Source organism: Ranitomeya imitator, chromosome 5, assembly GCF_032444005.1.
Source record: "Ranitomeya imitator isolate aRanImi1 chromosome 5, aRanImi1.pri, whole genome shotgun sequence".
Classification (NCBI taxonomy): domain Eukaryota; kingdom Metazoa; phylum Chordata; class Amphibia; order Anura; family Dendrobatidae; genus Ranitomeya; species Ranitomeya imitator.
Genome location: NC_091286.1, coordinates 211623053 through 211644168, shown reverse-complemented (window position 1 = coordinate 211644168; position 21116 = coordinate 211623053). Strand labels below are relative to the sequence as shown.

Below are 21116 nucleotides of genomic sequence, written 5' to 3'. Positions count from 1 at the left end.
TGTTATAATTCTGTGTTTATCAATACGTTTGTTGTACTAAGTAGGTAATCATCAGTTTGTATATTACCTCATGTTACCTGTGTATTGCAGACTATTTGTGTTTCATGCTCTATGCAGTTATATATTCTGAAATGCTCCTGTTATTGCATCCTATAGTTTCACCCTTTTCTGTCACATCTGCAATCAATAAAAGAAGTTTACAATTTTACAGCCTCTTTTCTTAAAGAAGACAGGGGGTTTAGCTACATTGCACACCCTGCGAACGTGTATGAGGACAGCTTATATACTCACTCTGGGGTGGTCCCAGTCCGGTCCGGTCCGATGGGCGTTGCGGTCCGGGTCTGGTGCCTCCCATCTTCATACGATGACGTCCTCTTCTTTTCTTCCTGCCACGGCTCCTGCGCAGGTGTATTTTATCTGCCCTGTTGAGGGCAGAGTAAAGTACTGCAGTGCGCAGGCGCTGGGAAAGGTCAGAGAGAAAATTTCTTTTCAGCAGTAAGTGCAACTCTTCCCCTTCAAATATATACCTTTTATCTTAAGTACCAAAGTAAGCTTTCTTCAAGTATTTACGCTCATTGTTGCGTAATCCCTTAACCTTAGTCTGACTTAAATACTAAAATATTGCTATATCTATTTGCTATGTATATGCACATGACGGCATTATGACACTGTTTGTCAAATTTCATCTGAACCCTTAGGCTAATTGATCATGTGATGCATCTTACTTCATCACCTGTTGTATTTATTTTGCTTGATTTTATCTAATTTTATTCATTTTTTCCTTTATTTTGCTTTCAGTTTACATGACTTTGCTTATACAATTGAATCCTATGGGATATCTATCATAGATTGATACCCTGTGATTATTATATTATTCACTTATACTGTCTTCTTTTTTTGCAGCAACATTGTGATAAAGACCCCAGTGAGGCTGAAACGTCCATGCTTTGCTGGATACTTCAAAATCACAATTAATTTTGTTTGTTTGCACAAAGAAACTTGTATCACCAAAAAACAGAGTGTGCAATGAATCTGTAAACTTTTAGCAAGCCAAGCGGTTTGAAAAATCTTTAAACCATCATAATTTTATACAAAGTACAGTATGTTGAACTGTATGGATGACAATAGTCAATTTTTGAATCAAAAAATGTTGTAAACTGTAGCAGGCCAAGCGGTTTGTAAAAAAATAAAATCATTGTAATTTTACACAAAGCACGTTTAAATGTTTGGAGAACAATAGACAAGTTTGGGAACAAAAAATGTTGTGAACTGTAGTAGACTAAGCGCTTTTTAATAGTTTTAAATCATTGTAATTTTACACAAAGCATGTTAAATTATATGGATGACAATAGTCAATTTTGGAACGAAAAATTTTGTGAACTGCAGCAGGCCAAGTGGTTTGTAAAAAATTTTTAATAACCATAATTTTACACAAAGTACATTAAACTGTAAGTATGACAATAGAATAAATTTTTTCTCCAAAAAATGTTGTCAACTGCAGCAACTATATATTTAGCAATAGACGGCAAGATTCTAAGCCCTGCCTATAGACTGCAGTCAACCACTCTTTGCTCCAGCAGTTATCCCTAGGCTAAATGCAGAATGTATTGCATAGAAACATAAAAAGAGCAAGATTAGCCCTTAGAAGGACTTCTAGTATATTGGTTCAGCATCAGCACAAGTAGCACCACTAGAGGACTCTGATTAATAAAACTGCACACACAGGCAAGGACAACTACTCTCTCCCTCCAATCACAACTGTCCATAAGGCTACTTTCACACTAGCATCGGAATCTCCCCGTGGCAATGCGTCGGGCAGAGATTCCGACGCTACCGTTTGATGCACTGCACAACGGGTGCAGCGGATGCATTTTTCCGGTGCATCCGCTGCCCCATTGTGAGGTGTTTAGTTCCGGCCGCGCATGCACGGTCGGAAAAAGCGGTCCGTCAGGAGCAAAAACGTTACATGTAACGTTTTTTGCTCCCGGCGGTCCGCCACAACACGGCGCAACCGTCTTACGATGGTTGTGACGTGTGGCAAAGCGTTGCAATGCGTCGCTAATGTTAATCTATGGGGCAAAAACGCATCCTGCAAACAACTTTGCAGGATGCGTTTTTTGCCATAAACGACGCATTGCGACGTCTGGCAAAAAACGCCAGTGTAAAAGTAGCCTAAGCTGTTCATTGGCATCAGTGTGTCGAGCGTTGCGTCACTAGCCCTTTCATAACCTCCGATGAGGTAATTCGGCTAGCCAATCACAGTAATGCCACTACCAAAATAGCTACGGCATTACAGTGAATGAAAAGCAATTTCCACATATTTATTGGCTGTGTAACAGGCGCCAAGCATGTGGAGCGGTGATTCGAGCAGTCAATCCAGGCACTGGTCAATGCTCAACGAGTGCCAAACATATCTGAGCACCCAGATACTCGAATGATATCAGAGTATCATCAAGCTCGTTCGCTCATCACTAGTGTCTATAGATTCAAAAGATCACATGGATTATAATGTGTATATAGTTGTTTGAAAAAGTGTTTACCCCTTCCTGATTTCCTATTCTTTTGAATGTTTGTCACACTTAAATGTTTCAGATCGGCAAACAAATTTAAATATTAGACAAAGATAACACAAGTAAGCAAATTTAAATATTTGACAAAGATAACGTAAATAAACACTAAATGCAGTTTTTAAATGAAGATCTTTATTATTAAGGATAAAAGAAATCCAAGCCTACAGGGTCCTTTGTGAAAAAGTGCTCCCCCCTCCGATTAAAACATAAATTAATTGCGATTTATCACATCTTTAGGAAGCTGAGTTCAAATTCCCTAGACACACCAAGGTCTGATTACTGCCACACCTGTTCTCAATCAATAAATCACATAAATAGTAGCTGCCTGACAAAGTAAACTAGAGCACAAGATTCTCAAAAGCTATACATGCCGCGATTAAAATAAATTCTGGAAGAAATGAGAAACAAAGTAATCTATTTCTAAAGCTTTGAGACTCCAGCAATCCACAGTGAGAGCAATTATCCACAAATGGTGAAAACTTGGAACAGTGGTGAACCTTCCCAGGAATAGCCGGCTGACCAAAATTACCACAGGAGAGCAACGATGACTCATCCAAGAGGTCACAAAAGACCCCACAACAACATCCAAAGAACTGCAGGCCTCACTTGCCTCAGTTAATGTGGTGCTCATGACTCCACCATAAGAAAGAGACTGAGCAAAAATGACCTGCATGGCAGAGTTCTAAGCCGAAAACCACTGCTGAACAATAAGAACATAAAGACTCCTCTCAGTTTTGGCAGAAAACATATTGTTGAACCCCAAGACTTTTGGGAGAATACTCTGTGGACTGACAAGACAAAAGTTGAACTTATTGGAAGGTGTAAGTCTCATTACATTTGGCATAGAAGTAACACCGCATTTAGGAAAAGGAACAGCATACCAGCAATAAAATATGGTGGTGGCAGTGTGATGGTTTGGGGCTGTTTTGCTGCTACTGGACCTGGAAGACTTTCTGTGGTAAATGGGACAATAAATTCTGTTGTACCAAAAAATCCTGACAGAGAATGTCCAACCATGTCCTGAAAACCCATCTCTTCAGGAAAGCCTACAGCCTGCACTGACCGCTGCCGCCTCATCACTATCGAAGCTACCGCCTCACCAACACCGGAGCTCCTGCAACCCCCAACCTACTGTCTCCTTCCCCATAATCCTGTAGAATGTAAGCCCGCAAGGGCAGGGTCCTCGCCCCTCTGTATCAGTCCGTCATTGTTAGTTTGTTTACTGTATGTGATATCTGTAATTTGTATGTAACCCCTTCTCATGTACAGCACCATGGAATCAATGGTGCTATATAAATAAATAATAATAATAACCATCTGTTTGTGGTCTGCAGCTGAAGCACACTTGAGTTCTGCAGCAGGACAATGATCCAAAACACTACGACAAGTCTATCCCTGAATGTCTTAAGAAAAAACAAAATTAAAAATTTGGAGTGGCCTAGCCAAAGTCGTGACTTTAATCGACATGCTGTGGCATGGCCTTAAAAAGGCGGTTCATGCTTGGAAACCCTACAATGTGGCTGAATTACAACAATTCTGCAAAGATAAGAGGGACAAAATTCCTCCAGAGTGTTGTAAAAGATTCATTACCAGTTACCGTATATACTCGAGTATAAGCCGACCCGAGTATAAGCCGACCCCCCTAATTTTGCCACAAAAAACTGGGAAAACTTATTGACTCGAGTATAAGCCTAGGGTGGAAAATGCAGCAGCTACCGGTCAATTTCAAAAATAAAAATAGATGCTCCATACCGTTCATTATGGCCCGATAGCTGTGCCATATAGTGCTCTGCACCGTTCATTATTGCCCCATAGATGTACCATAGAAAGCTGTGCCATATAGCGCTCTGCACCGTTCATTATTGCCCCATAGCTGTGCCATATAGTGCTCTGCACCGTTCATTATTGCCCCATAGCTATGCCATATAGTGCTCTGCGCCGTTCATTATTGCCCCATAGATGTGCCATATAGTGCTCTGTGCCGTTCATTATTGCCCCATAGATGTGCCATGTAGTGCTCTGCGCCGTTCATTGTTGCCCCATAGCTGCCATATAGTGCTCTGCGCCGTTCATTATTGCCCCATAACTGCCATATAGTGCTCTGCACCGTTCATTATTGTCCCATAGCTGCCATATAGTTTTCTGCACCGTTCATTATTGCCCCATAGCTGCCATATAGTGCTCTGCACTGTTCATTATTGCCCCATAGCTGTGCCATATAGTGCTCTGCGCCGTTCATTATTGCCCCATAGCTGCCATATAGTGCTCTGCGTCGTTCATTATTGCCCCATAACTGTGCCATATAGTGCTCTGCACCATTCATTATTGCCCCATAGCTGTGCCATATAGTGCTCTGCGCCGTTCATTATTGCCCCATAGCTGTGCCCATATAGTGCTCTGCACCATTCATTATTGTCCCATAGCTGTGCCATATAGTGCTCTGCACTGTTCATTATTGCCCCATAGCAGTGCCATATAGTGCTCTGCACCGTTCATTTTTGTCCCATAGCTGTGCCATATAGTGCTCTGCGCCGTTCATTATTGCCCCATAGCTGCCATATAGTGCTCTGCGCCGTTCATTATTGCCCCATAACTGTGCCATATAGTGCTCTGCACCATTCATTATTGTCCCATAGCTGCCATATAGTTCTCTGCACCGTTCATTATTGCCCCATAGCTGCCATATAGTGCTCTGCACCGTTCATTATTGCCCCATAGCTGTGCCATATAATGCTCTGCACCGTTCATTATTGCCCCATAGATGTACCATAGAAAGCTGTGCCATATAGCGCTCTGCACCGTTCATTATTGCCCCATAGCTGTGCCATATAGTGCTCTGCACCGTTCATTATTGCCCCATAGCTATGCCATATAGTGCTCTGCGCCGTTCATTATTGCCCCATAGATGTGCCATATAGTGCTCTGTGCCGTTCATTATTGCCCCATAGATGTGCCATATAGTGCTCTGCGCCGTTCATTGTTGCCTCATAGCTGCCATATAGTGCTCTGCGCCGTTCATTATTGCCCCATAACTGTGCCATATAGTGCTCTGCACCGTTCATTATTGTCCCATAGCTGCCATATAGTTTTCTGCACCGTTCATTATTGCCCCATAGCTGCCATATAGTGATCTGCACTGTTCATTATTGCCCCATAGCTGTGCCATATAGTGCTCTGCGCCGTTCATTATTGCCCCATAGCTGCCATATAGTGCTCTGCGCCGTTCATTATTGCCCCATAACTGCCATATAGTGCTCTGCACCATTCATTATTGCCCCATAGCTGTGCCATATAGTGCTCTGCGCCGTTCATTATTGCCCCATAGCTGTGCCCCATATAGTGCTCTGCACCATTCATTATTGTCCCATAGCTGTGCCATATAGTGCTCTGCACTGTTCATTATTGCCCCATAGCAGTGCCATATAGTGCTCTGCACCGTTCATTTTTGTCCCATAACTGTGCCATATAGTGCTCTGCGCCGTTCATTATTGCCCCATAGCTGCCATATAGTGCTCTGCGCCGTTCATTATTGCCCCATAACTGTGCCATATAGTGCTCTGCACCATTCATTATTGTCCCATAGCTGCCATATAGTTCTCTGCACCGTTCATTATTGCCCCATAGCTGCCATATAGTGCTCTGCACCGTTCATTATTGCCCCATAGCTGTGCCATATAGTGCTCTGCGCTGTTCATTATTGCCCCATAGCTGCCATATAGTGCTCTGCACCGTTTATTATTGCCCCATAGCTGTGCCATATAGTGCTCTGCACCATTCATTATTGCCCCATAGCTGCCATATAGTGCTCTGCGCCGTTCATTATTGCCCCATAGCTGCCATATAGTGCTCTGCACCGTTCATTATTGCCCCATAGCTGCCATATAGTGCTCTGCGCCGTTCATTATTGCCCCATAGCTGTGCCATATAGTGCTCTGCACCGTTCATTATTGCTCCATAGCTGTGCCATATAGTGCTCTGCACCATTCATTATTGCCCCATAGCTGTGCCATATAATGCTCTGCACCGTTCATTATTGCCCCATAGAAAGCTGTGCCATATAGTGCTCTGCACTGTTCATTATTGCCCCATAGCTGTGCCATATAGTGCTCTGCACCGTTCATTATTGCCCCATAGCTCTGCCATATAGTGCTCTGCACCGTTCATTATTTCCCCATAGCTGTGCAATATAGTGCTCTGCACCGTTCATTATTGCCCCATAGCTGTGCCATATAGTGCTCTGCACCGTTCATTATTGCCCCATAGCTGTGCCATATAGTGCTCTGCACCGTTCATTATTGCCCCATAGCTGTGCCATATAGTGCTCTGCGCCATTCATTATTGCCCCATAGCTGTGCCATGTAGTGCTCTGCACCGTTCATTATTGCCCCATAGCTGTGCCATATAGTGCTCTGCGCCATTCATTATTGCCCCATAGCTGTGCCATATAGTGCTCTGCACCGTTCATTATTGCCCCATAGCTGTGCCATATAGTGCTCTGCACCGTTCATTATTGCCCCATAGCTGTGCCATATAGTGCTCTGCGCCATTCATTATTGCCCCATAGCTGTGCCATATAGTGCTCTGCACCGTTCATTATTGCCCCATAGCTGTGCCATATAGTGCTCTGCGCCATTCATTATTGCCCCATAGCTGTGCCATATAGTGCTCTGCACCGTTCATTATTGCCCCATAGCTGTGCCATATAGTGCTCTGCACCGTTCATTATTGCCCCATAGCTGTGCCATATAGTGCTCTGCGCCATTCATTATTGCCCCATAGCTGTGCCATGTAGTGCTCTGCACCGTTCATTATTGCCCCATAGCTGTGCCATATAGTGCTCTGCGCCATTCATTATTGCCCCATAGCTGTGCCATATAGTGCTCTGCACCGTTCATTATTGCCCCATAGCTGTGCCATATAGTGCTCTGCACCGTTCATTATTGCCCCATAGCTGTGCCATATAGTGCTCTGCGCCATTCATTATTGCCCCATAGCTGTGCCATATAGTGCTCTGCACCGTTCATTATTGCCCCATAGCTGTGCCATATAGTGCTCTGCACCATTCATTTTTGCCCCATAGATGCTCCGTATAAAGCTGTGCCATTGCTGCTGCTGTTGCAATAAAAAAAAAAAAAGCCATACTCACCTCTCTTGCTTGCAGCTCCCAGCGTCTCGTCCCGGCGTCTCTCCGCACTGACGGATCAGGCAGAGGGCGCCGCGCACACTATATGCGTCATCGCGCCCTCTGACCTGAACAGTCAGAGCAAGAGGACGCGAAGACAGAGCGGCGCCCGGCGTGTGGAATGCGGACAGGTGAATATGACATACTTACCTGCTCCCGTCGTCCCGCTCCCTCTGCCTGTCAAACGGTCTTCGGTGCCGCAGCCTCTTTCTCTATCAGCGGTCACCGGCACCGCTGATTAGAGAAATGAATATGCGGCTCCACCCCTATGGGAGGTGGAGCCGCATATTCATTTCTCTAATGAGCGGTCCCACGTGACCGCTGAACAGTGGAAGAACTGCAGCACCGACGACCGTGTGACAGGCAGAGGGAGCGTCAGGATCGCCGGGACTAGGTAAGTATGCCTCAGCGCCCTCTCCCCCTCACCCGCCGACCCTGCCGCCCACCGTGACTCAAGTATAAGCTGAGAGGGGCACTTTCAGCCCAAAATTTTGGGCTGAAAATCTCGGCTTATACTCGAGTATATACGGTATCACAAATGCTTGATTGCAGTTGTTGCTTGTAAGGTTGGCCCAACCAATTATTAGGTTTAGGGGCAATCAATTTTTCACAAAGGGCACTGTAGGTTTGGGTTTATTATTCCCTTAATAATAAAGACCTTCATGTAAAAACTGCATTTTGTGTTTACTTGTTTTATCTTTGTCAAACTTTTAAATATGTTTGGTAATCTGAACCATTTAAGTGTGACAAACATGCAAAAGAATAGTAAATTAGGAAGGGGACAAACACTTTTTTACACAACTGCAGCTGTATGGATCATTAGATCATTACAATAGTGCTGTATAGCATATTAAAGTGCAGTAAAGCATCATATAATAAATAATAATAATAATAACAACATTGTCTTTCTAGTCCGACAATCAGGGGTCCATGTAGGGTACTATACCATATTGAGAGTCCTAGTAAAGAATGACAAAGAACAGGAATATGAAGTAAGACATCAGAGATGCATATACCTGATTGTATTTGAACAACAGTATCCACAGTATGTGTCCACCCCGACGCGTGTTTTGGCGTAACTTCGTCAGGGGGTGGGATCATCTAGGAGAGGCCAGATTAAATATATTATCTCTGCCAAAGAGAGAAGACTGTGATATAGAGTTTCCACCAATGAGAGATAGCTGGAGTGTGGGACGGCAGATGCACACACAGGAGGCCCAGGAAGACAGCAGTCCCCAGCCCCGACGTCCCCTGACATCACAGTCAAATAACCGTGACATCAAGGCAGCAAAAGACACAAGTAGTGTATAATTCATAGGTTTCGTCAAACTCAATCTGACAGGTGCCCCGCCCCCTATCAAAGTGTATCAAAGTGTGTAACCCCTCCCCTCCCCTTGTCTGACGGCTGGTATCCAGCTGTCCCTCCTTGTTTGATTCCCCCTTTTGATATAGTTTAATATAGTTTAATTTGTTGTAGTTTTGATATTATTCCCGTATTTTGTGGAATAACACATGTTTATAATTATAGCCTAGTCGTGTATTTATTTTACACGTGGTTTATAACACCTTTCTCATTTGTTTTATAATAGATTCTATACGTATCCCCGAGTTTGATTCTGTAAGCTTTTGTTTTATTCACAGTGTATTCATATAGTGGAGAACTTAAAGCTGTTTATATGTGTCTCTACTGAACACTATGGTGAACATTAACTAAATGTTTATTTTTACAAACAGAGAATCTGCTGTGGGTATTTGCAGTGTATTCATATAGTGGAGAACTTAAAGCTGTCTATTTGTTTTTGTAAATGGTGAACACTAACTAAATGGTGAACATTATCTAAATTAGGTTAACTGCGGTTCAGAGGTTCATAACACCTAGGTCAATTGTTGTTGTATTTGCGTACCCAATAAATGTTTATTTTCACAAGCAGAAGAGGCAGCTTTTTTTGTTTGTACATGTATTGTACCTGAAGGTTATCTACTGAGGGCATTGTAAGTTGTGTTTATTCACATTGTAGCAGATTTTCTCCTTGTGGCTGCCTTATATACACAGAAGCGATATGCACCAATGTCACAACACAAGTTATAATATGACCCAATGTTACAACACAAGTAAAACCAAAGACACGATATTGTAAAAAATTTAAAAAGATTTATTTCTCACGATAAAACAGCTCAAATTTTAAGTTAGCTAACAGCATGATGCTGACAAACCGTGACATCAAGGCAGCAAAAGACACAAGTAGTGTATAATTCATAGGTTTCGTCAAACTCAATCTGACAGGTGCCCCGCCCCCTATCAAAGTGTATCAAAGTGTGTAACCCCTCCCCTCCCCTTGTCTGACGGCTGGTATCCAGCTGTCCCTCCTTGTTTGATTCCCCCTTTTGATATAGTTTAATATAGTTTAATTTGTTGTAGTTTTGATATTATTCCCGTATTTTGTGGAATAACACATGTTTATAATTATAGCCTAGTCGTGTATTTATTTTACACGTGGTTTATAACACCTTTCTCATTTGTTTTATAATAGATTTTATACGTATCCCCGAGTTTGATTCTGTAAGCTTTTGTTTTATTCACAGTGTATTCATATAGTGGAGAACTTAAAGCTGTTTATATGTGTCTCTACTGAACACTATGGTGAACATTAACTAAATGTTTATTTTTACAAACAGAGAATCTGCTGTGGGTATTTGCAGTGTATTCATATAGTGGAGAACTTAAAGCTGTCTATTTGTTTTTGTAAATGGTGAACACTAACTAAATGGTGAACATTATCTAAATTAGGTTAACTGCGGTTCAGAGGTTCATAACACCTAGGTCAATTGTTGTTGTATTTGCGTACCCAATAAATGTTTATTTTCACAAGCAGAAGAGGCAGCTTTTTTTGTTTGTACATGTATTGTACCTGAAGGTTATCTACTGAGGGCATTGTAAGTTGTGTTTATTCACATTGTAGCAGATTTTCTTCTTGTGGCTGCCTTAGGGTACCGTCACACAGTGCAATTTTCATCGCTACGACGGTACGATCCGTGACGCTCCAGCGTCGTAACAATATCGCTCCAGCGTCGTAGACTGCGGTCACACTTTGCAATCTACGACGCTGGAGCGATAATTTCATGACGTATGTGCGATGTAGAAGCCGTTGGTTACTATGCGCACATCGTATACGATATATGTTACACCATGCAATCATGCCGCCACAGCGGGACACTAGACGACGAAAGAAAGTTTCAAACGATCTGCTACGACGTACGATTCTCAGCGGGGTCCCTGATCGCAGGAGCGTGTCAGACATTGCGATATCGCTCGAACGTCACAGATATATCGCTCGAACGTCACGAATCGTGCCGTCGTAGCGATCAAAATTTCACTGTGTGACGGTACCCTAATATACACAGAAGCGATATGCACCAATGTCACAACACAAGTTATAATATGACCCAATGTTACAACACAAGTAAAACCAAAGACACGATATTGTAAAAAATTTAAAAAGATTTATTTCTCACGATAAAACAACAGCTCAAATTTTAAGTTAGCTAACAGCATGATGCTGACAAATGCATCATTGCGGTATCTGATAACGACACGATGAACAAGTATGAAAATACACCAATATTAACTATTTTCGCCCGCATTTTATATAAAATCTGCATAAAAAATCTTCTTGGCTGCACCAAAACACGTAAGAAACAAATGTACAACTTTTAGCGCTGCAGCATACGCAGATATTATTTCGGCGTTCTTTAATTCTACATTATTTTATCACACATTAATTTCATAACTTTTATATGATATTTATAACACATTCTCATTTATAAGGGATTTATAGCACAATATTGTAAAATCATTTATTGGTGCGCGGCCTTACTAATATCCTTTGAAAATAAATTCAACATTATTATTCCATGCTGTGACATTTTTATTCTGCAGCAACCTGTTTAGTAAAAATTCAGCATTCTTTTTATATCTTTGGTTTATATTATATTAGCTTTTTGTCATAGGTCAGGGATTTTTATTTTTTTTTGCACTTTATTAATATGCGGTTATTAGTCATTTAGGACTTATGTTATCATGTTTTTTGCACTTTATTAATATGTTGACCACATAGGTCAGGGATTTTTGCACTTTATTAATATGCGGGCCACATAGGTCAGTGATTTTTGCACTTTATTAACATACAACACACACAAGAAATAGACATTTAGAACTTATTTATGATTAATATGCGATTATTAGGCATTTAGGACTTATGTTATCATGTTTTTGCACTTTATTAATATGCGGTTATTAGGCATTTAGGACTTATGTTATCATGTTTTTTGCACTTTATTAATATGCTGACCACATAGGTCAGGGATTTTTTGTGCTTTATTAATATGCGGGCCACAAACACTTCTGCACCCACGGGCGCTTCTCAACCAACCATGCATCCGGTACTCATCAGGCACTGTGAAATAATGCAAAAATACATCTGTGTGCGGCTGTCGGCATCAACATTTTGCTATTATAAGTTTATGGTTCTGTAAAGAACACGCAACACATACAGAACTCACACACACACACAAATACACACAGCACACAACACGCACATATTATGAAAAATGACAACCATTGTATGTGATTTAAAAGACTTTAGTTAGATTTATCAGGGGTGATTTAGTTTGAAAGCACGCAGTTCCTCGGTATTGTCAGGTGTTGGACACGCATTTAACAGTCTTTCATATGTATCGCAGAAAGATTTTAGTTCCAACTGCGGGTCAGCGGCTTAAAGAAAAGTTATTGTGGCCTTGATTCTGGGGTAACACATGTTTATAAATATAGCCTAGTCGTGTATTTATTTTACACATGGTTTATAACACCTTTCATTTGTTTTTGTTGTTTGATTGTCATGTAAGAAGCGTTGTGTTTTATACGAATATAAAAGTGACACATTCCCATATATTATTACAGCTTTCATTAATTCTACATTATTTTAGCACATATTAATTTTACCTATTAATTTTACAGGTGCCTGTGCTGCCTATAATTTGACTCCTTTTTATACAAAGACATCTAACATATACAGACTTTTAATGTTTTTGTGTAAAATCGCGGTCAGACAGGCGCAAACACACACACACACACGCACACAACACAGAACCACACACAACAAACACACAGAACCCACACACACACAACACATACAGCACACACACACACACAAGAAATAGACATTTAGGACTTATTTATGTTATTATCTTTATGCACTTTGGATGTGCTGTCTATAATTTGACTCTATCCTTGTTTTGTTGAAAATAACTGGACATACATAAGAAACCGGGCAATATATCTTTATAGAAATAACACTTCTGCACTCTTTGTGCATTTCTATCAGTTTTATTCATGCATTTATAACACAACATGTTTGATATTGGTAATTTGATTCTGGGAACACATTTTAAGTTACTGCTGCACATGTATTACTGTTTTTCTTGTTTTTTGTGTAAAATTTCGTTGTTGGCTTACAAAGACATTTCTTTGAGAAATGTGTAGCATAACCAATTACCCATCACGGCCACTAGATGGCAGAATATCATATTAATTATTCTGGGATAACATTTCTCTTTGTGCATTTCTATCAGTTTTATTTATGCTTTTATAACACAACATGTTTGATATTGTTAATTTGATTCGGGGATAACACATGTTTATAAAAATAACGCTATAGCAATCGGTAATGTCAAATTCTGAAAATAGCCATTTTATATTGAATTACTAACATTTTTCTATTTTAGCGCTGACACAGCCACATATATTATTCCCGCTTTCTTTAATTCTGCATTATTTTATCACATGATGAAAATAGTCATGGGATAACATTTCTCTTTGTGCATTTCTATCAGTTTTATTTATGCTTTTATAACACAACATGTTTGATATTGTTAATTTGATTCGGGGATAACACATGTTTATAAAAATAACGCTATAGCAAGCGGTAATGTCAAATTCTGAAAATAGCCATTTTATATTGAATTACTAACATTTTTCTATTTTAGCGCTGACACAGCCACATATATTATTCCAGCTTTCTTTAATTCTGCATTATTTTATCACATGATGAAAATAGTCATTTTATATTGAATTATTGCAGCTCGCGGCGCGTTACCACTGGACTCGTTTCTCAATTAATTTCCCAGCTGGCGACGCTATCTATAATTCTGCGTATACCTTAGGCGTGTATTTACATGGCAGTGTAATTATTTCTCACAATAAAACAGCATCTCAAATTTTAAGTTAGCTAACAGCATAATGATGACAAATGCATCTTTGTGGAATCTGATAACGAAACGATGAACAATGGACGGACCCTGACAAATACACACAACACAACACGCACATATTATGAAAAATGACAACCATTGTATGTGATTTAAAAGACTTTAGTTAGATTTATCAGGGGTGATTTAGTTTGAAAGCACGCAGCTCCTCGGTAATGTCAGGTGTTGGACATGCATTTAACAGTCTTTCATATGTATCGCAGAAAGATTTTAGTTCCATCTGTGCGAGTTTGCTTTGAGCGTACTGCGCAGACATGTCAGTAAACATTTTGACATGGTCAGCATCCCACGAAGGACGACCTGTGTAAGGTGTATGTACAGCAACGTTCTGCTTTCTACCTACACGGCGTCGGGATACGGCTCGTTTCTTTAGAGGTAATACAGGGGCAAAAACGCTAGAAGAGCCTGCAAGAGCAGTATCTGCAGATTGCACAGTCTGGCACACAGGTATATTGAGGGGCTCTGTGGGTGACCACATACCCTCGGAGAGCTGTTCAATTTCTCTGTTTTCAGGCGTAACTTGTGGTATGACGCCTGTGCTATTGGCGGGCCGAGTTATGCGGGGCCTAGCGTTCGGCGCTGCACGTTTCTCTTTTGAAACGTTCGTATATTTCTGATGTGAAATCTTGGGGCTTGGATTCCCGGGTTGTTTTGGTGCAGCGTAGCATTCATCACGATCCACAACACAGATGGGCGAGAGAGATGTTGTTCGCACCGCCGTATTAGCTCTTTGTGGTTGATTCTCTTCAGCGTCGTAATTACGCCGGTGCAAAACTCGTTGCTGAAGAGGCGACGTATCTAAAAGAAAAGATACAAGTGGCGGTTAGCCGCGAAACGGCAGAAAATTGGAAAAGCTAAACGGCGACGCATAGCTATGATCATGCGTAATATTTGAAAAGTTAATGGGGACAGGTACCCATGAAATCATTGTAACAATATTTACATAAACCTGTATAGAGCAGTCCAGATATATACTTACAAGTATGAAGCGGGAATTGTCCCACATCAGCTCCTGGTTTAACGGGCGGCGCAATGCTCAAACTCGCAGAGGCGGGAATATTCTCTTTTTCAAGCTGTATTTTCCGGGCAACTAGATTAGCGGGTGTAAGTAAAAATATAACGATTAGCGAACACAGAATTGATTTTCTACACAAAACTGCAGCGGTGAGACGAATATATATATATATATATATATATATATATATATATATTCAAAAATGAATTTTCTGACAGTTAGCTAGCAGCTGTAAGTAAATATGAGTATTACACAAAAGTGAGAATCGACTGTATTTCAAGTGAACAGATACCTTTTCTATTCTTGAAACATCGGCGTAACGAGTTGCCGCGTCTTTTAGGAGCATCGGGTTTCGCTGAAGTTGCAGGGTTCTTGACATCTATGATCTCCACGTCTGAACCCAGCGTATCGCGTGGTTCGGGAACACACCAGTTTTCAGCCATATCGTCAGATGTCTCCGTGTCAGTATCTGTATGAGAAATTGCGCGTAGTTCGTGTTTACATACAAAGGATTAAAGCAATTCTGATTGTGTCATTATATTATAAGTATTATATATTCATGCATTCTTTCTTATTTAAGAGCCGTGTATGTCGCCCGATTGGCGCAATAATTTCATAACGCAGAATTATGCGCGCATTGAAGCCGTGGCGCCGATAGCCGATAATGGGCCTGCTCTTCATCTCATCATGGGTAATTAGGAGCACCTTTTTGCTTTTAGATAGGGAAAAATGTCATTGTAACACGGTACAAAGATATTTATCTTTCATGTATCACATGTAAGAATGCTAAATATATATATATATATATATATATTATCTATGTTAATATATACTGTTTATGGCGTAAAACTATAGCATCTATTAACTATTGTATTACACAAATTATGTCATAATAAATATATGATTAAATTAATAAAACAAATAATAGCGGTAGCCACCAATATAATACTGAATTATTAATATATAGCGGCATAAGTCTTGCTATATTAATTTACACCGCAAATATGTTTATACCGTAAAACTATATTATACTATATCAGTTGCTTTAATCCTTTGTATGTAAACACGAACTACGCGCAATTTCTCATACAGATACTGACACGGAGACATCTGACGATATGGCTGAAAACTGGTGTGTTCCCGAACCACGCGATACGCTGGGTTCAGACGTGGAGATCATAGATGTCAAGAACCCTGCAACTTCAGTGAAACCCGATGCTCCTAAAAGACGCGGCAACTCGTTACGCCGATGTTTCAAGAATAGAAAAGGTATCTGTTCACTTGAAATACAGTCGATTCTCACTTTTGTGTAATACTCATATTTACTTACAGCTGCTAGCTAACTGTCAGAAAATTCATTTTTGAATATATATATATATATATATATATATATATTCGTCTCACCGCTGCAGTTTTGTGTAGAAAATCAATTCTGTGTTCGCTAATCGTTATATTTTTACTTACACCCGCTAATCTAGTTGCCCGGAAAATACAGCTTGAAAAAGAGAATATTCCCGCCTCTGCGAGTTTGAGCATTGCGCCGCCCGTTAAACCAGGAGCTGATGTGGGACAATTCCCGCTTCATACTTGTAAGTATATATCTGGACTGCTCTATACAGGTTTATGTAAATATTGTTACAATGATTTCATGGGTACCTGTCCCCATTAACTTTTCAAATATTACGCATGATCATAGCTATGCGTCGCCGTTTAGCTTTTCCAATTTTCTGCCGTTTCGCGGCTAACCGCCACTTGTATCTTTTCTTTTAGATACGTCGCCTCTTCAGCAACGAGTTTTGCACCGGCGTAATTACGACGCTGAAGAGAATCAACCACAAAGAGCTAATACGGCGGTGCGAACAACATCTCTCTCGCCCATCTGTGTTGTGGATCGTGATGAATGCTACGCTGCACCAAAACAACCCGGGAATCCAAGCCCCAAGATTTCACATCAGAAATATACGAACGTTTCAAGAGAGAAACGTGCAGCGCTGAACGCTAGGCCCCGCATAACTCGGCCCGCCAATAGCACAGGCGTCATACCACAAGTTACGCCTGAAAACAGAGAAATTGAACAGCTCTCCGAGGGTATGTGGTCACCCACAGAGCCCCTCAATATACCTGTGTGCCAGACTGTGCAATCTGCAGATACTGCTCTTGCAGGCTCTTCTAGCGTTTTTGCCCCTGTATTACCTCTAAAGAAACGAGCCGTATCCCGACGCCGTGTAGGTAGAAAGCAGAACGTTGCTGTACATACACCTTACACAGGTCGTCCTTCGTGGGATGCTGACCATGTCAAAATGTTTACTGACATGTCTGCGCAGTACGCTCAAAGCAAACTCGCACAGATGGAACTAAAATCTTTCTGCGATACATATGAAAGACTGTTAAATGCATGTCCAACACCTGACATTACCGAGGAGCTGCGTGCTTTCAAACTAAATCACCCCTGATAAATCTAACTAAAGTCTTTTAAATCACATACAATGGTTGTCATTTTTCATAATATGTGCGTGTTGTGTGTTGTGTGTATTTGTCAGGGTCCGTCCATTGTTCATCGTTTCGTTATCAGATTCCACAAAGATGCATTTGTCATCATTATGCTGTTAGCTAACTTAAAATTTGAGATGCTGTTTTATTGTGAGAAATAATTACACTGCCATGTAAATACACGCCTAAGGTATACGCAGAATTATAGATAGCGTCGCCAGCTGGGAAATTAATTGAGAAACGAGTCCAGTGGTAACGCGCCGCGAGCTGCAATAATTCAATATAAAATGACTATTTTCATCATGTGATAAAATAATGCAGAATTAAAGAAAGCTGGAATAATATATGTGGCTGTGTCAGCGCTAAAATAGAAAAATGTTAGTAATTCAATATAAAATGGCTATTTTCAGAATTTGACATTACCGCTTGCTATAGCGTTATTTTTATAAACATGTGTTATCCCCGAATCAAATTAACAATATCAAACATGTTGTGTTATAAAAGCATAAATAAAACTGATAGAAATGCACAAAGAGAAATGTTATCCCATGACTATTTTCATCATGTGATAAAATAATGCAGAATTAAAGAAAGCGGGAATAATATATGTGGCTGTGTCAGCGCTAAAATAGAAAAATGTTAGTAATTCAATATAAAATGGCTATTTTCAGAATTTGACATTACCGATTGCTATAGCGTTATTTTTATAAACATGTGTTATCCTCGAATCAAATTAACAATATCAAACATGTTGTGTTATAAAAGCATAAATAAAACTGATAGAAATGCACAAAGAGAAATGTTATCCCAGAATAATTAATATGATATTCTGCCATCTAGTGGCCGTGATGGGTAATTGGTTATGCTACACATTTCTCAAAGAAATGTCTTTGTAAGCCAACAACGAAATTTTACACAAAAAACAAGAAAAACAGTAATACATGTGCAGCAGTAACTTAAAATGTGTTCCCAGAATCAAATTACCAATATCAAACATGTTGTGTTATAAATGCATGAATAAAACTGATAGAAATGCACAAAGAGTGCAGAAGTGTTATTTCTATAAAGATATATTGCCCGGTTTCTTATGTATGTCCAGTTATTTTCAACAAAACAAGGATAGAGTCAAATTATAGACAGCACATCCAAAGTGCATAAAGATAATAACATAAATAAGTCCTAAATGTCTATTTCTTGTGTGTGTGTGTGTGCTGTATGTGTTGTGTGTGTGTGGGTTCTGTGTGTTTGTTGTGTGTGGTTCTGTGTTGTGTGTGTGCGTGTGTGTGTGTGTGTGTGTGTTTGTGCCTGTCTGACCGCGATTTTACACAAAAACATTAAAAGTCTGTATATGTTAGATGTCTTTGTATAAAAAGGAGTCAAATTATAGGCAGCACAGGCACCTGTAAAATTAATAGGTAAAATTAATATGTGCTAAAATAATGTAGAATTAATGAAAGCTGTAATAATATATGGGAATGTGTCACTTTTATATTCGTATAAAACACAACGCTTCTTACATGACAATCAAACAACAAAAACAAATGAAAGGTGTTATAAACCATGTGTAAAATAAATACACGACTAGGCTATATTTATAAACATGTGTTACCCCAGAATCAAGGCCACAATAACTTTTCTTTAAGCCGCTGACCCGCAGTTGGAACTAAAATCTTTCTGCGATACATATGAAAGACTGTTAAATGCGTGTCCAACACCTGACAATACCGAGGAACTGCGTGCTTTCAAACTAAATCACCCCTGATAAATCTAACTAAAGTCTTTTAAATCACATACAATGGTTGTCATTTTTCATAATATGTGCGTGTTGTGTGCTGTGTGTATTTGTGTGTGTGTGTGAGTTCTGTATGTGTTGCGTGTTCTTTACAGAACCATAAACTTATAATAGCAAAATGTTGATGCCGACAGCCGCACACAGATGTATTTTTGCATTATTTCACAGTGCCTGATGAGTACCGGATGCATGGTTGGTTGAGAAGCGCCCGTGGGTGCAGAAGTGTTTGTGGCCCGCATATTAATAAAGCACAAAAAATCCCTGACCTATGTGGTCAGCATATTAATAAAGTGCAAAAAACATGATAACATAAGTCCTAAATGCCTAATAACCGCATATTAATAAAGTGCAAAAACATGATAACATAAGTCCTAAATGCCTAATAATCGCATATTAATCATAAATAAGTTCTAAATGTCTATTTCTTGTGTGTGTTGTATGTTAATAAAGTGCAAAAATCACTGACCTATGTGGCCCGCATATTAATAAAGTGCAAAAATCCCTGACCTATGTGGTCAACATATTAATAAAGTGCAAAAAACATGATAACATAAGTCCTAAATGACTAATAACCGCATATTAATAAAGTGCAAAAAAAAAAAAAATCCCTGACCTATGACAAAAAGCTAATATAATATAAACCAAAGATATAAAAAGAATGCTGAATTTTTACTAAACAGGTTGCTGCAGAATAAAAATGTCACAGCATGGAATAATAATGTTGAATTTATTTTCAAAGGATATTAGTAAGGCCGCGCACCAATAAATGATTTTACAATATTGTGCTATAAATCCCTTATAAATGAGAATGTGTTATAAATATCATATAAAAGTTATGAAATTAATGTGTGATAAAATAATGTAGAATTAAAGAACGCCGAAATAATATCTGCGTATGCTGCAGCGCTAAAAGTTGTACATTTGTTTCTTACGTGTTTTGGTGCAGCCAAGAAGATTTTTTATGCAGATTTTATATAAAATGCGGGCGAAAATAGTTAATATTGGTGTATTTTCATACTTGTTCATCGTGTCGTTATCAGATACCGCAATGATGCATTTGTCAGCATCATGCTGTTAGCTAACTTAAAATTTGAGCTGTTGTTTTATCGTGAGAAATAAATCTTTTTAAATTTTTTACAATATCGTGTCTTTGGTTTTACTTGTGTTGTAACATTGGGTCATATTATAACTTGTGTTGTGACATTGGTGCATATCGCTTCTGTGTATATAAGGCAGCCACAAGGAGAAAATCTGCTACAATGTGAATAAACACAACTTACAATGCCCTCAGTAGATAACCTTCAGGTACAATACATGTACAAACAAAAAAAGCTGCCTCTTCTGCTTGTGAAAATAAACATTTATTGGGTACGCAAATACAACAACAATTGACCTAGGTGTTATGAACCTCTGAACCGCAGTTAACCTAATTTAGATAATGTTCACCATTTAGTTAGTGTTCACCATTTACAAAAACAAATAGACAGCTTTAAGTTCTCCACTATATGAATACACTGCAAATACCCACAGCAGATTCTCTGTTTGTAAAAATAAACATTTAGTTAATGTTCACCATAGTGTTCAGTAGAGACACATATAAACAGCTTTAAGTTCTCCACTATATGAATACACTGTGAATAAAACAAAAGCTTACAGAATCAAACTCGGGGATACGTATAAAATCTATTATAAAACAAATGAGAAAGGTGTTATAAACCACGTGTAAAATAAATACACGACTAG

The 21116-nt window shown here is 39.6% G+C and overlaps 1 protein-coding gene and 1 long non-coding RNA gene across 2 annotated transcripts in view; one reads left to right on the top strand and one right to left on the bottom strand.

The window, feature by feature from the left end:
• Positions 1-14700: 14700 nt before the first annotated feature.
• Positions 14701-15557, bottom strand: LOC138680622 (uncharacterized). Its single transcript, XR_011321695.1, has 3 exons — positions 15384-15557; positions 15056-15166; positions 14701-14874 (listed from the first exon to the last, which is right to left on the bottom strand). It is a non-coding gene; the product is annotated as an uncharacterized lncRNA (long non-coding RNA).
• Positions 15558-15675: 118 nt separating this feature from the next.
• LOC138637711 (uncharacterized) overlaps positions 15676-21116 on the top strand; it is a 64616-nt gene continuing 59175 nt past the window's right edge. The window contains exons 1-4 of the mRNA XM_069726616.1: positions 15676-15782; positions 16184-16360; positions 16570-16680; positions 16862-17179. Of these exons, the coding sequence (XP_069582717.1) occupies positions 15680-15782; positions 16184-16360; positions 16570-16680; positions 16862-17179 (709 nt within the window). The 5' untranslated portion in view covers positions 15676-15679. The remainder of the gene's footprint in view (positions 15783-16183; positions 16361-16569; positions 16681-16861; positions 17180-21116) is intronic.